General features: G+C 40.4%; 1 protein-coding gene across 5 annotated transcripts in view; it reads right to left on the bottom strand.

Moving 5' to 3' along the window:
• Positions 1 to 15,548, bottom strand: part of UTRN (utrophin) — a 591,543-nt gene that overhangs the window by 455,580 nt on the left and 120,415 nt on the right. For all 5 annotated transcript variants that reach the window (XM_062186881.1, XM_062186876.1, XM_062186879.1 and 2 more), the window contains exon 3: positions 1,801 to 1,862. In XM_062186881.1, coding sequence (XP_062042865.1) covers positions 1,801 to 1,862 — 62 coding nt within the window. The remainder of the gene's footprint in view (positions 1 to 1,800; positions 1,863 to 15,548) is intronic.

Genomic DNA, 15,548 nt, shown 5'->3' with positions numbered 1-15,548 from the left:
CAAGCCCCACCCTCATTCTCCAGATTCTTAACCCTTCTGTCAAAATCATTCTTTACATTCTTTACACTCTCAGAGGCAAGATAAAATATCCTTCAACAAAAACTTGTAAAACCTAAGAAACATGGCAGTTATATCATCCACTACAAATACTGGGAGCAATTTTTAACCTGTACTGCTAGTCAAAGTAACCTTAAAACACTCTCATTTTCCTTGGCAGCTCATGACAAGAGCCTCGGGTGATTACTGACGTCATAAATAAGGGTGTCAATTGTTAAATCAACAGTGGGAGTCACTGTGCACTTACTCCCCATGTAGGATCGCTCTCCTTAATGTGCTGTACTACGTGAATTAGCAGTAAAACTACTACTCAAACAGTACTCTATACTTTGTTTTTCTTTGTGGGGGCAGTCTGTTGAAATCTTTACTTAGTATATAATAAGTTGATCTTCTGTATATAAAGCTAATTAAAATGAATCTTAATGAGGAATGGGATGGGAGAGGGAGTAAAAAATGGGATGGTTTGCAGGTGGGAGGGTGATTATGGGGAGAAAAACCACCATAATCCAAAAGTTGTACTTTGGAAGTTTATATTTATTAAGTTTTCTAAAAAAATAAATAAAATTCAGATGAACTGAAAGTAAAAAAAAAAAAATCCTCATTTTTCCTCAAAGAGACATCAGTGTTTATTTTCCTGACCTTTATGACTTTCTCAAATAGAGAACTTTGAAGAATAAGTTTCTGGGGCTGGCGCTGTGCCACAGCGGTAAAGCCGCCGTATGCAGTGCCAGCATCCCATTTGGGCACCAGTTCGAGACCGGGCTGCTCTACTTCCAATCCAGCTCTCAGCTATGACCTGGCAAAGCAGTAGAAGATGGACCAAGCCCTTGGGCCCCTGCCCTCATGGGAAGACCTGGAGGAAGCTCCTGGCTCCTGGCTTTGGATGGGCACAGCTCTAGCCGTTGCAGCCAACTGGGGAGTGAATGATCGGATGGAAGACCTCTCTCTCTCTCTCTCTCTCTGCCTCTCCTTCTCTCTGTGTGTAACTCTGACTTTCAAAGAAAAATAAACCTTTTTTTAAAAAAAGAAAAATGTTTGCATTAAAATAACTTCCATTCTACTTAAAAGACTGCAACAGTCTTTCTCTGACAAACCTATATTTTTCATCCTGTTATGTAAATTCCTATAATCCATTCACCTGGAAATTTTTCCCACCTCAGACTGAGTGAACAAAATTCTCACTTCAATAACCAATGGGTGATCATATTTAACCATTGTCAATTCCTCTCTCAGGTGAGCTCTATTGATAAAAGCATTGATTTTGTTACAAGTGGTTAGAAATGCAGAGAGAAAATGGATCTTTGAGGGGAAAAATGAGGAAGTATGCAAGAGAAGAATACATAGAGCTGAAAAACATTATTAGCCACAGCCACAATCATGAAGAGCCCTCAATATTGTTGCACAGGTGCCTGAGGGATAAGAATTTGGTGTTAATCAGGCAAAACGAAGTGGAACAAAATTCTCCTAATGATACATTCGTTTCCTCGATGTGCCCAGGATTCACAGCATGGAACATGGCAGACTGTTGGCTTGGACATCTGGAGAAAGCCAGGTGAGAGTAAAGAGCATGACATGAACTGTTCACATCACAGTTTCCACTGAAATCCATTTCAGAAGTGAATAAATGAAGAATAACTGTTCCTACACACTGGAGAGATTTTTATTATGGCACATTTCATGGGAAAATCAACCCCAAATGAGGCATTTGAATGACCAAAAAAAAATTTTGAAGGTCTTTCTTACCTTTGAAAAGCGAGCATTTATCCATTTGGTGAAGGTTTTCTTCTGTACGTCATTGTGCTCATCTGTAGATGGGAAAAGGAGAGAGAAGGGGAGAGTATGAGAAATTGTACCTTTTGTAAGTGTACTAAATAAGATTATTGCCCTCCTGGGGAGTTTCAAATAGTCGCATTTAAGGAGGCACAATAATGTGCAGCTAACAGAGAACGTGATGGTGCCCAAGTGCATCACTTAGGGAGCCGCTAAAGCTCACCATGGGGGCAGGCTCCAGCAGCCTTCCACGGGACCTGCTGTCTCACACTAAGCCCTGGTGTGCCGCCACCAGATATGAAATCCAGGATTGTGGGAGAGCACCAAGCCCAACTCTCTAAGACACATAATACTACCTGCTGCATTTTGTGTTAAGTCAAATTTCAATCATGATAAAAATGCTAGTATGCTTAAAAATAAATGAAGTTCTCCAACTTCCCAGGAATTCATGACTCTAACCCATATATCCCCCAACCCCCATACATGCTTTTTACACAGGACAAACAAAAAGTACAAGGTTAACAGACCATCCTGATAGCCATTTTTCCTATAAGAAGACTGACATAGGTTTTAATTATTTTGATCTATACAAACATTTTACAGGTACAGACATCAGAGGAGTTTAACAACATTATCAATTTTGGTTTTATTACAGATTTGTTTTCAGATCTATGCAAATGCAAACTAATCTTTTAGAATCTAACCCCCACCCACTCCCCCACCCCCCCACACCCTGAGCATCTTGAAGATGGGCAGAACGGATTTCCATAGGTGTAAGGAGGCCACATGGTCTAATAAGAAGAACAAAAGACTTTAGAACTAAATAGATCACATCTCAACCTCCAGGCGGTGTGACCCTGGGTAAGTCCTGAAGGATGCATCCGGGCCTCACAGTTCTCACAGTAAAATGGGGATAAGTAACACTTAGCCTGTAAGGAGACTGAAGATCATTTAACAGAAAACAATGCACTGCTGGTGTTTAGCTCATTGCTATTATAATTATTGCAGCATAAACATAAACAAAGAAAATCAACAAATGTCCATTTCATCCTTTGCATTATTCTGATCATCTGCTCTTCAACTGCTTCCCAGTTTTTTACAACAACCAGCAAAAAGAATCAGTGTTGGCTTAAGGCTCCTTAACGATCTCTAAGTCATTGTGAGAGCCACAGAAAAGTGCGGAAAGCTGTGTTTCCACAAACACAGCAAATAATGGACACAGCCCCATGTGCTCTGCCTGCACACTTCAGTTCCAGCCAGTCTGCCTCTTACCAGTACACACAAATCTTTTCCCTAATCTCTAACAGGATAATCTGAAGCCGATCTATTCTTCCACCAACTCTGGTATCTCTGGTCCTTACTCCCTTCTGAAAGGAGAGTTTATAATTTGAAAGTCATTCCTGGAATAAATATAGCAACAGCATCAGAAAAAGTGCACTTTTCCAGATCCATAAAGGTAATTGGAGAATGATCCAAGATACAAAAGGAACAACCGGTATAAAACACAAAAGTGCTCTCTAAGAAACTGCTTGATATCAGTGGTGCTTGGAGGTGACCTTCCTCCCAGAAAGGATGAAGACAGCCTCAGCCCCTATTTCATGCTCTGATCAATGCCACATGTAAGCTATTTATTAACCAAGAGGCTTTGCTTATACATTCTCAATGTCCAAGCCTTTGCCACCCGACCCTAGAGGGACAGAACTCAGATTGTACTCAAAATATAAGGCTACCACCATATTTCAACCTGCAGAGGGTGCTATAGTGGCCTCACCAAAGTAAATTAGATATTAAATATCAGTGTTCAGGACACTTAGAAAATCCAATTATTTGCCCCATTGCTTTAAAAAGGATGCATTTTTGTAAACTTTCCCATAACCATTATTCTTTAATGCTATTAATAAAATATAGAAAGTTCATAAACAGGGCCGGCGCCGCGGCTCAGTAGGCTAATCCTCCGCCTTGTGGCACCGGCACACCGGGTTCTAGTCCTGGTCGGGGCACCGATCCTGCCCCGGTTGCCCCTCTTCCAGGCCAGCTCTCTGCTGTGGCCAGGGAGTGCAGTGGAGGATGGCCCAAGTGCTTGGGCCCTGCACCCCATGGGAGACCAGGAGAAGCACCTGGCTCCTGCCATCGGATCAGCGCGGTGTGCCGGCCGCAGTGCGCCTACCGCGGTGGCCATTGGAGGGTGAACCAACGGCAAAAGGAAGGAAGACCTTTCTCTCTGTCTCTCTCTCACTGTCCACTCTGCCTGTAAAAAAAAAAAAAGAAAGAAAGTTCATAAACAAACATTAATGTCTCTTGATATGAAATAAAGTATTTGCTTATGAAAGACAAATTGTCTAACATCCGAATGTTTCAAAAATACTCCAAAAATTTGTTAACATTCATGCATTCATGTTCCTGATACAGCAAAAGAGAGGGGAAGAAAAAAAAAGGAGTTGCAGGGGCTAATATTTCAAAAAGCCTTTAGTTTGCATTTCCCTTTTTTCACACACACCCCCCTCTGGTTTTCAGCCAGACAAGAGTAGGGTAAGAGAACAAGAACTAGCCTGTAGCTGTTCAGTTATGAGATAAAAAAATGTAACAAATGTGGAACACCTACTTGTACAGAACTGCCCTCCACACCACAGCAATTAAGTCAACAATTTGGGCTCAGGTCTCTGTGTCAAGGGTGAAATAGAGCAGCAAACTGACTGTAGCACAACCAAAAATCGTTCCCTGCCATTCTGATCAATCATTTTGTCTTCCTAGAAATTTAAAACTCATTTTCAAGCCAATGAGTTATTTTACTTTTTCCAAAACAGAAATGTATAAGCACATAGCTCAAACTTACATATAACCAGATTATTATTAAATGAGTGAGTATGAAATTCACTTTCCCAAGCGCTATCTTTCAGGCTTTCAAACTTAAACAAGAGTTTCTTTAGACTTGGATTTTAAAAACACTTGACTGGCTTAGCAAACCTTACCCATTAATAGCCTTTCTCCATGAGGGGGACAAACACGGGACTGAATTAAGAGAAGAATGTGTTAAATCCCTTAAGGCTGCTTTTCCAAATTCTTCTTCTAAATATTTTGCTCTTCTTAAAATGCTTCTGGCGTGCTCACACAGATCCAAGGGCCTTGGCGGCTCCCTGCCCTGGCTTTTCACCTCAGTGATAGGGAAAAGTAGTAAAGCAAAAAACCTCAACAAACCAGTGATAAATCTTCAAAGAAACTAGTTTGAAAAGGTTTTTAGCTCACCAGCTGAAATGCCTATCAAAAATTCCTTTAGCAGAATTCATCTACACCCCTCCATGGCAATCCTAAACTAGAAATGTGGCAGAGAAATTAGGCCTTGTGTCCCCAGTGGAAGCACTACAGCCTCAGGCACAGGGGTACCACCACTGGCACTCTACCGCTGTTGGTGAAAAGGCACGCTCTCTAGTGCATCTTTCCAAGTAATTTAAGAAGGTTCAATAGGCTGGCACTAACCCGAAGTCCATAAAAGGCAGCTGTTCAGAAAAGAAGTCCCTTGACATTAAGCCAAAAAAGAATGGTCTCCTTGGATGGTCTGAAACATGGATTGACTTTATTATAAAAACCTCTTATACAAACATGAACCTAACACAGGCTAGAATGACAATTTCTCATTAGCAAAAAAAAAAAGGTTATTTTGGAAGCCATAAAAACATTTCCCACTAAATTCCAACTTCGTTTTCTAAACACGTTGTGTGAATGAGCCCTGATGTAGATCTACTACCAAGTCTTAGTGATGTCACTCCACTCTCATTTCCTCACATGCAGTTCACTGAACACCAATTCATTTATTTAGACAGTATGTATTAAAATCCCATATGGAAACAATAAATATTATACAATGTTCTATAAAATCATATAAATGTACATACAGAAACAGAGTTAACAGGAGACAGACTGCTCTCAACCTGAGAGCTTGAACTCTCAAAATCTGATGTCTCAGGGAACAAAATATAAAAACCAAAAAAAAAAAAAAAATTTAAATGTAGTTTTCAAAATGGCCAAAACTACTAAGTATATAGGAAGCTTAGGTAATTAACATTCAAATGATATTTGTTTGTAGCATGTATCCATTGAAGCCATGGAAGCTGGAAACTGTATTTAAAAGAGATTTTGACTTTACTTTGTAAAGCAGTAAGAGTGCAAGTTGATGGTCTCTTTGGGAGGGGTGGTAATCAATGGAGTGAAAAAGCAAAAGAAAACACCAGTGCCTTCTAAAGAAGATTGAAGACCAGAGACAGCGGCTAACTGAATTGCCTGGCATCACCTACCCAGCCAGAGACAGGCCCACACGGAACCAGGGCTCTTTGACTGCTGAGTCTGTGTTCAAGGCACTTTTAAGTAGGAGGGGAATCTGGAGAGTTTCATGGCAAAAGGAGCCTTTAAAGTGTGTCTTGGAGGACAGATGCAGTCCGGTTCACACGAAGCCCGGAAGAAGGGCATTCTAGACAGAATAGGTTAATCAATACCTTCTACGTTCCAGCCCCAGTCTCAACCCCTGACAAGAACACAATAACACATGAATTTAATTGCGACGCTATAAGAAAACAAGAGGGTTGTTCTGGTAAATGACGTCAAAACAATAGGCTTAAAGCCTCCAAACTTCAGAAAATCTTCCAGTCCTGAAAAGTACACCCATACTGGCCGGCGCCGCGGCTCAGTAGGCTAATCCTCCGCCTTGTGGCACCGGCACACCAGGTTCTAGTCCCGGTCGGGGCACCGATCCTGTCCCGGTTGCCCCTCTTCCAGGCCAGCTCTCTGCTGTGGCCAGGGAGTGCAGTGGAGGATGGCCCAAGTGCTTGGGCCCTGCACCCCATGGGAGACCAGGAGAAGCACCTGGCTCCTGCCATCGGAACAGCGCGGTGCACCGGCCGCAGCGCACCTACCGCGGCAGCCATTGGAGGGTGAACCAACGGCAAAAGGAAGACCTTTCTCTCTATCTCTCACTGTCCACTCTGCCTGTCAAAAAAAAAAAAAAAAAGTACACCCATACAAGAGAAGAAAGGGACTGGCATTTTGGCACAGCACACTGTGCCTCTGCTTGCAACAGGGCTTCTCATACGTGAGCTCTGGTTCGAGTCCCACCTGTTCCACTTCCCACCCTCCCCCTGCTAATGTACCTGGGAAAGCAGCAAAAGGTGGCCCAAGTGCTTGGGTCCCTGCCACCCACATGGGAGACCTGGATGGAGCATTTTATGCTTGGCTTCAGCTTGGCACTGACCTGCCTGCTGCAGCCTTTGAGGAGTAAATCAGTGGATGGAAGATTCTCTGTGTCTTTCTCTCTCTGTCTCTGTCTCTCTCTCACTCCCTCCATCATCCTGCCTTTCCCATAAACAAATCTTTTTTTTTTTAAGTTCTGTGTTCATTTTTTAAAATTTTATTTATGGTATACACGTTTCATGTATTTCATATGTGCAGATTTAGAAGCATAGCGACATTTTCCCCCCAACTCTCCCTCCCGCCCACACTCCATTCCTTCTTCCTCCTCCCTCTCACATTCCCACTCTTAATTAAAACAAAGATGTATTTTCAGTTTACTTAATGATTGTTTAGTTAACCCTACACTTTGTAGAAGAGTTCAGCAAATACTATGAAGAAAAAAAGAAAACTAAAGAAAAAACCACTGTGCCTCAACAGAAGAGACAAGGGCTGTAAACAATCATCAAATCTCGAAATGTCTATTTCAGTCCAATATGTTACATTTCAAGTACTCTATTATTCACCTCATATCAGGGAAAACATAAGATATCTGTCTTTTTGGGACTGGCTTATTTCACTAAGTATAATGGTTTCCATGTGCATCCATCTTGTTGCAAAAAATAGGATTTCATTTTTTTAACAGCTGAGTAGTACTCCATAGTACTCCATTGTACATAGTACAATATACCATAATTTCCTTATCCAGTCAACAGTTAATGGACAAGGGTACAAAGTTAGAAATATGCACTCAAAAAAATTTTGTTGTGAGAAAATGCAGATTTTGGGAAAATTTTTTTTAAAAAACCCTCTTAAGCAAACACATGCTCTGTTACATTGACTCATTCCTCTGCTCCAAAATTCACAGCAATTCTGGAGTTCGTGGATTCCAGAACATACACAGCTCCACCTGTGCTACATTTAGCCTTTACTTTATTTTTAGCATTGGACGTACATGTTTGTTCTGATGGACAATCAACCTAATCCACCAAAGCAATCGATCTTACTATTATAGAACCAGAACACAACAGCAGGAAGGTATATTAAGGATACCTGATCAAATCTCATCCTAAGAGATCAGTGACTCATTCCATGATGTGCAATTCATTGTTGTCACAAACCAAATCAGGATCCAAGTCTCCTTATCCAACACTCCTCCTACACTTAAAAATACCTTCTTCTTTTTCTTTTTTTTCTTTTTTTTTTTTTTTTTTTTTTTTTTTTTTTGGACAGGCAGAGTGGTCAGTGAGAGAGAGAGAGAGAGAGAGAGAGAGAGAAAGGTCTTCCTTTTTGCCATTGGTTCACCCTCCAATGGCCGCTGCGGCTGGCACATCGCGCTGATCCGAAGCCAGGAGCCAGGTGCTTCTCTTGGTCTCCCATGTGGGTGCAGGGCCCAAGGACTTGGGCCATCCTCCACTGCCTTCCCGGGCCATAGCAGAGAGCTGGCCTGGAAGAGGGGCAACCGGGATAGAATCCGGTGCCCCAACCGGGACTAGAACCCGGTGTGCCGGCGCCACAAAGTGGAGGATTAGCCTATTAAGCCACGGCTCCGGCCAAAAATACCTTTTTCTAAAAACACTTTACTGAGACATAATTCACATTCCATGAAACTTACCCATTAAAAGTTTACCATGTTGGATTTTTTGTTTACTTTTTAAATATAGGACAATGTACACAGTAGTCCCAACTTATCCACAAAGGAGACACTCCAAGAGCCTCTGTGGATGCTGAAACCAAGGATAGTACCACACTATATATGTACTATGATTATTTTTTCTATGTGTACATATCTATAAGGTTTGATTTTAGGTACAATAAGATTAATAATAAACCAATGGGGCCAGCACCATGGTGTAGTGGGTGAAGCCGCCACCTGCAGTGCCGGCATCCCATATTCAACTTCCGGCTGCTCCACTTCTGATCCAGCTCTTTGCTGTGGCCTGGGAGAGCAGTGGAAGATGGCTCAAGTGCTTGAGCCCCTCCACCTATGTGGGAGACCAATAAGCTCTTGGCTCCTGGCTTCAGATCAGTGCAGCTTCAGCCGTTGCAGCCATCTGGGGAGTGAATCAGTGGATGGAAGGCCATTTGTGGGGTGAACCAACAGAAGGAAGACCTTTCTCTCTGTCTCTCTCTCTCTCTCTAACTCTGCCTGTTAAGAAAAAAAAAATGGAAAAATACTTAAAAGAAAAAACAGCTCCGGCCATTTTGACCATCTGGGGAGTGAACCAGCAGATGGGAGACCTCTCTCTCTCTCTCTCTCTCTCTCTTTCTCTGCCTCTGCCTCTCTGTAACTCTGCCTTTCAAATAAAAATAAAATAAATCTTAAAAAAATTAATTTGAAAAAAAAAATAAAACCTGTAACCACTAAGCATTCCCCTCAGCCCCTGGTAACTTCTGACCTACTTTGTGTTTCTATGTATTTGCCTATTTCAGAGATTTTTATTAGTGGAATTATACAGTATCTGTCCTATTGTGTCTGGCTTAGTTTACTCAGCATAATGTTTTCAAGGTTCAGCCATGTTGTTTCTTGTATCAGAACTTCACTCTTTATATATATATATAATTATAATTATAAAATAATTATAAATAATTATATATAAATACACATATAATTACATATATCATTTCTCACAAGGTTATTTTTTTTAATATTTTATTTATTTATTTATTTGACAGGTAGAGTTACAGACAGTGAGAGAGAGAGACAGAGAAAGGTCTTCCTTCCGTTGGTTCACTCCCCAAATGGCCACTACGGCTGGAGCCCCGCCGATCCGAAGCCAGGAGCCAGGAGCTTCTTCCAGGTCTCCCATGCAGGTGCAGGGGCCCAAGCACTTGGGCCATCTTCCACTGCTTTCCCAGGCCACAGCAGAGAGCTGGACTGGAAGAGGAGCAACCGGGACTAGAACCAGTGTCCATATGGGATGCCAGTGCTGCAGGCAGAGGATTAACCTAGTGCGCCACGGCACCAGCCCCACTTCACTCTTTAAGGCTGAATAATATCTCACTATATGTAGATAGCTTGTTTATTCATTCAAAGATGGATACCTGAGTTGTTGCTACTCCTCGGTTATTATAAATAATATTATTGTGATCACTGGTATACAAGTATCCTTTGAGTTCCTGCTTTCAGTGCTTTTAGGTATATACCCAAGAGTGGAAATTCTAGGTTATTCTATGGTAATTCTAAGTTGATATTGTCAAGGAATCACCAAACTATTTCCAATGGCAGCTGCATCATTTTACACTGCCACTGTGCTCTTCATTCTACACGTCCTCACCCACACTTGTTATTTTTTTTAGTCACAGTCTTCTTAGTAGACGCAAAATGGTTTATCCTTGGGGTTTTCATTTGTATTTCCTAATGACAAATAATGTTGACCACAGACTGCCTTTTGACAAATGCAAAAAGTGCCAAGCAAAAACCCTCAAACTCAGATTTCCCGATGCCCTTCTGAATGCCTCCAAGTTCAACAGCAGGAGACATTGAAGTAACTGGGGTTCCCAGAGGCTTTTTTTTTTTTTTTTTTTTTTGCAGTTCATCCACATAATACTGCAAAAAGTTCATTTACTCTCAAACAGAAGAATTTTCAGAATTCTTTTAGTTCCTGACCACCTTCTAATTTTAGACTTTATTGACCTCTTCCCTATTTTCTCATTGAGAAGTTTCTCAGGTTTTCTAAACAATGCACAGGAATTTAGAAGGTAACATTTTCCCACTTTCAATTTTTAGAACTGCTAAACTTAACTTGAAAGAATGTCTTTAAGATTTACAGGCATCTGGCATTGTTTGAAATCATCTCTCGGGAAATATATTTTGGGAAAATTCTTAACATTTAGATATCAACAAGAATGTGCTGTAAATGTAAAAGAACAAGTTCACTGTTGATTGGGGTAGAAATTGTAAACTTTACATACAAACACTTCACTGCGAATTCCTGTCCTGGGAGTCAAGATTTTTACTAAAGATACTTGAAATGTCATAGAATACAAAGTGTTTTTGTTGAGGAGCTGAATGAAGCATCATGATGATGAGTCACTGTCAAAGGCCAATAGACTACTCATAAATTTTAGTGATTGACAAAAAGTTTATTCATGGTAGAAAATTTCTATGTAGTTATACTTCTCATTTATTTTTTTTTTTAACTTTTATTTAATGAATATAAATTTCCAGTGTACAGCTTATGGATTACAATGGCTTCCCCCTCCCATAACTTCCCTCCCACCCGCAACCCTCCCCTCTCCCGCTCCCTCTCCCCTTCCATTTGCATCAAGATTCATTTTCAATTCTCTTTATATACAGAAGATCAATTTAGTATAAAGATTTCAACAGTTTGCACCGACATAGAAACACAAAGTGAAACATACTGTTTGAGTACTAGTTATAGCATTAAATCACAATGTACAGCACATTAAGGACAGAGATCCCACATGAGGAGCAAGTGCACAGTGGCTCCTGTTGTTGACCCAACAAATTGACACTCTAGTTTATGGCGCCAGTAACCATCCTAGGCTGTCGTCATGAGTTGCCAAGGCTATGGAAGCCTTCCAAGTTTGCCGACTCTGATCGTATTTAGACAAGGTCATAAAAGACAGAGTGAGGATAGTAACCAATGATCCTAAGAGTGGCATTTACCAGGTTTGAACAATTATACAGCATTAAGTGGGGAAGAGGACCATCAGTACACACAGGTTGGGAGTAGAGCCATTGGAGGTAGAGTAGAGGTTATGATTACAAAGGAATGAGGCCCAAGTGCACTAGACAGGGCCTAGAACAAAGGACAGAGTCATTATTAGAGGAGCTAAGAAAGGTGCTGTCTAAGCTACAAGTAATTTTTCTGATTGAGAGGCAAATAGAACCTGATAGAAGGGGCTTGATAATAATCTGGTGGGCTTTAGGCCTTGTAAATTCAGAGGCCCAGACCTATCTATCTCTTCACATGGGGTATATCCTAAGGGAGGTGTGAACCTCTTAGGGGAAGGCACTCTGTTGACTTTCATTACTTGGCTGGCCTGGGAGGAGAGCTGGCCAGGTAAAGGCAGGGGGCATCTCTAACAAGAAATTAACAGTTCTGCCTGCAATGTTGCTGACCCTACTTGACCATCCCCTCAGCTGCAGTGGTCACTTTGGAAGTTGGGCTGAGTGAAGGGCTTTTCAGCTTAGAGCCAATAAGATCTGTGGCTCTGACCTGGGCATCCTTCGACTCCAGGGCAGGTCCATTTCCAGTGATCCAACTCTTGGCAGAGCTGCCAGGGCTCTTCACAAGCTGACTTCTGCTGAAGCCCAGGCTTACTACATTGAAAGCCACTGCAGTGGACTGGCCTGTTGGGTCTCCTTGAGGCAGATCACTGTACAGATCAGCCATTAATAGGCCTGCCACCCATTGTTTCTGATGCCGAGCTTTCTTTTCCTCCTGGTTTGTGTTAAAGCAGACCAGAGGATGCAAGTCAAGGGAGTGCCCGTGTCCCATCTCTAATCTTCGGTGGCCTGAACTACAAGTCTATAGTCACAGGCATGTTCTGTAGTAGTTTTTCTAAGGTAGACAATGCCCATGAGGAAAATTATATTCTCACTTTAAAACTTTCTTTCCCTTTGGTCTGAAAGGGAGGTTTTTTCTACTTACTGTATACTTCGCTGATGGCGAAGTGAATCTAGCTATGAGATTATTATTTAAGTTCTTATTTTGGCTATGCTATTGCAGAAAAATGTTAGCCATCTCTTTTATAAGGTCTAAAGATTAAATTGTGCATCCTACAGATTCCTTCATAATAGAATTAGTTTCCTACCTTGAAGAGAATAGAGAAATGAAAGAACAAGTTGGGCTTAGAATAGAGAAATGAGGGAGCAAGTCCTAGATCGCTTGCTGACAATAGCAATATCACATGAATACTTAGCAAACCATTTCAATCATTAGATAACAACTTAAGAAAACATTTACCAGAAGGTCCAATGCCTTCTATAAATTTTAAGAATCATGTATTTTAAAACACCTCTTAAATATCTAACATGGTATAGTTTGTTTAGCCAGTAAACTTAAGCACAACCATCTAAAACGTTTTTAGTTTCTTTCTACCAACAAGTCTAAAACATATGATACACAGATTCAGGTCCCACAAATTAAAATGTATCTTTGATTGATTTTAGCAGCTTAAATTTATGGACAATCTTGTCTATAAGCCATTTAAAATAAAACTCTTAATAAAATTTCCCCATGTGGACATACAATATGTACACACATATAATATGGCATAATAGACCAATGTAGCAATTTTAATAATAGCTTTTAAAATCTTTAACTCTTCTTGTAGATTGCCAATTGATTTGAATTGCTTTTTGTTTTTAGTAACCTCAGTTAACCATACTTTCTCTCAGTTGGTACTGTTAATACATTATTGGCTTCATCTGTTTACAGAGCCATCCCAAAGTACTGAATACAATAAAAGTGGCTGGAAAAAGTCTATAGGAACCTATAGGAGGACAGCTAAACACAGAACCAACAACGCTTTAGTTTTATGAGCAGCACATCATATATAACTGTGGATGACAAAAGACTTTAAGTTGCCATGTTTAAAATTATAAACTCATCAACCAACAAGAGGCACTTGCTTACTTCACAGTATTTTTGAAAGCACCTGTAGGATTTTACAAGTATTTAACCCTTTAGGCCTCTGGGGCTTTCTCATTAAGATAACTATCATGTCTAGTAACACAAGATCATTAGACCTTTTAATTCTCAAACATTTGTATTAATAGCATTTTCCATTATAGAAACTTAAAGTCTGGTACCACATCACATCTTGACAGTCCTTCTAATATACTCCAAATAGACTGATTAGTTGGTGTCTCTATAAGATGAGAGACATAGGTCCTTCGATTTTTTCAGTTGGGCCAAAACTGGAAAAACCAAAGTCCAGGATTTACTGGAAATTTTAGAGACCAGATTGTTTGAAACTTTGATTTTTTGAATGCCTGTCAAGAATGCCAAGAAGGCTCAAAATCCAAAATATCTGGTTGAAATAAGATTCCTTAAAATCATGACATAACATAGACCAAATTTGATCAGTGTTACAAGGTGATTATTCAATTTTTGAAAAAAGCACATATTTAAATAACACATAGCTCTTAATAAAAATTCAGCTGTTTTTGAACAATTAGAATTGAACAGACATCAAGAGAACATAATAGATTACTTTAACACATTGCTTTAACAGAGCATCAGAGTTTAATTCTATGTCAAAGAGAAATTTTTGAGCTTCCAGTGATCTTTTGCTGTGAGGTTTCCCTCCTTCACCTTCTTTCATATTGGTGACCATGTTTCTGTGTTTCTGTGTGTAACACATCTTTAAGCATCTTTTGCAGGGCAGGATGAGTGGCAACAAATTCTTTCAGTTTCTGCTTGCTATGAAAAGTCTTAATTTCACCTTCATTCACAAATGAGAGCTTTGCAGGATATAGTATTCTGGGCTGGCAGTTTTTCTCTCTTAGTACCTGGGCTATGTCTCGCCATTCCCTTCTAGCTTGTAGGGTTTCTGATGAGAAGTCTGCTGTGAGTCTAATTGGAGATCCTCTAAGAGTGATCTGACGTTTCTCTCTTGCACCTTTTAGAATCTTTTCTTTATGTTTCACTGTGGTGAGTTTGATTACAACATGTCGTGGTGAGGATCTCTTTTGGTCATGTTTATTAGGGGTTCTATAAGCTTCCTGTACTAAGATGCCTTTGTCCTTCTCCAGACCTGGGAAATTTTCTGTTAGTATCTCACTGAAAATGCCTTCTAATCCTTTCTCCCTCTCCATGCCTTCAGGAACTCCTAGAACCCGAATGTTGGGTTTTTTAATAGTATCCTGTAGATTCCCGACAATATTTTTTAGATTTCTAATTTCTTCTTCTTTTCTTTGGTTTGCCTGTTTCCTTTCCTGTTCTCTGTCTTCTAAGTCTGATATTCTCTCTTCTGCTTCGCCCATTCTGTTTTTAAGGCTCTCTAATGTGTTTGTCATTTGATCTATTGAACTCTTCATTTCATTATGATTTCTAGTCACTATCAGAGTTTCTTGTTCCACTAGTTGTTTCATTTCATTTTGATTCCTCCTTAATATTTCACTTTCACGAGAGAGATTTTCTATCTTGTCCATGAAGGATTTCTGTAGTTCAAGAATTTGTTTTTGAGAACTTGTTAATGTTCTTATCAATTTTTTGAGATCCGCTTCTTGCATTTCTTCGATCTCATCATCTTCATAATCTTGAATTGGGGTGTCTTTTTCATTTGGGGGCGTCATAGTTTCTTCCTTGTTCTTGTTAGCTTGGTTTCTGCGTTTGTTGTTTGGCATGTTGGAGATATTTGGTTTCTTCACTGTGGTGTTTTTTCTTGTTACACTATGGCTCTATATCAAGTGGACTGTCTGCTTTCAGTGGAGCCCCAGAGGCTTGAGATGAGTGTGGACTGAGAGCTGTGTTTGGTTCCTCAGGGTTGAGGGTGTGTCAAAGATGACACTCCCAGGTTAGGTGTGGTAA

The sequence above is a fragment of the Lepus europaeus genome, chromosome 3 (assembly GCF_033115175.1).
Source record: "Lepus europaeus isolate LE1 chromosome 3, mLepTim1.pri, whole genome shotgun sequence".
Classification (NCBI taxonomy): Eukaryota; Metazoa; Chordata; class Mammalia; order Lagomorpha; family Leporidae; genus Lepus; species Lepus europaeus.
This window is presented reverse-complemented; position numbering and strand designations above follow the sequence as displayed.